This window comes from Plasmodium gaboni (genome assembly GCF_001602025.1).
Source record: "Plasmodium gaboni strain SY75 chromosome Unknown, whole genome shotgun sequence".
NCBI lineage: Eukaryota > Apicomplexa > Aconoidasida > Haemosporida > Plasmodiidae > Plasmodium > Plasmodium gaboni.
In genome coordinates this window covers 1-1,089 of record NW_017385275.1, presented here as the reverse complement: position 1 = coordinate 1,089, position 1,089 = coordinate 1, and the positions used below count along the sequence as shown (strand labels likewise).

Genomic DNA, 1,089 nt, shown 5'->3' with positions numbered 1-1,089 from the left:
AAAAAAAAAAAAAAAAAAAAAAAAAAAAAAAAAAAATTATATTTTTTATTTCATCATTATAAATATATATATATATATATATATATATATATATATAATATATGGTTCATATTATTTTAACCTTATCAATTGCTCCTCTCTCACAAAAAAAAAAAAAAAATATATAAATAATATATATATATATATATATGTTAAAATATTTCTCATAAAAGTATAATGTTTGAACTGTCATATGTTTCTATTAACTTCCTACTTCTTAAAAATACACTTAATATTTAACATTTAATATTTATATTTTTATAATTTTATAATTATATATTTTTTTAATTTTATATTTTTATAATTTTATATATATGTAGACACACTTGTTTCTCCCCTCCCCCTTGTATTTTAGTTATTCACTTTTTTCTTTTTTATTTTTTCTTTTTTCTTTTTTATTTTTTCTTTTTTCTTTTTTATTTTTTCTTTTTTTTCTGTTTCGTTTATAAATTTAAAACCTGACTAGGGGAAGAGTAAGAATTGAACATGAGAAAATTTATGAGATATTTTTTAAAATTAAAAAAATAACATTGATATGATATATAGCATATATTATCACATATAAAAACATATAAATGTAAATATAATATATATATATATATATATATATTTATATATATTTATATATATATTTATATATATTTATTTATTTATTCATTTTAGTGTATACTGGCGAAGCTTATATAATTAAAGTTTTATAGGCCTTATATATAATGAATAAAAAAAAAACGATATATGATATTTTACCCCCACCTTTAGAAAAAATAACTAAGGATGTTCAAAAGAAAGATATAATTCATAATAATAATAATAGAAACAATATTGAAGAAGATAATAATAAAATTAAAATAAAAAATGAAGAAATAAAAAGAGATGTTTATAATAATACATTTAATAAAAATAATCTAATACCTAATAATAATAATAATAATAATAATAATAATAATAATAATAATAATAATAGTAATAATAATAATAATAGTAATAATATTGCAGAAAAATATAAAAATATTATTTTAGATATAAATGAAATAAATTTAATATTAAAAA

The 1,089-nt window shown here is 13.5% G+C and overlaps 1 protein-coding gene across 1 annotated transcript; it reads left to right on the top strand.

The window, feature by feature from the left end:
* Positions 1-752: 752 nt before the first annotated feature.
* On the top strand, positions 753-1,089 carry PGSY75_0010100 (hypothetical protein; the record flags this gene model as incomplete). Its single annotated transcript, XM_018783238.1, has 1 exon — positions 753-1,089. A coding segment is annotated over one exon (337 nt), but the record flags the coding sequence as incomplete, so codon positions are not given.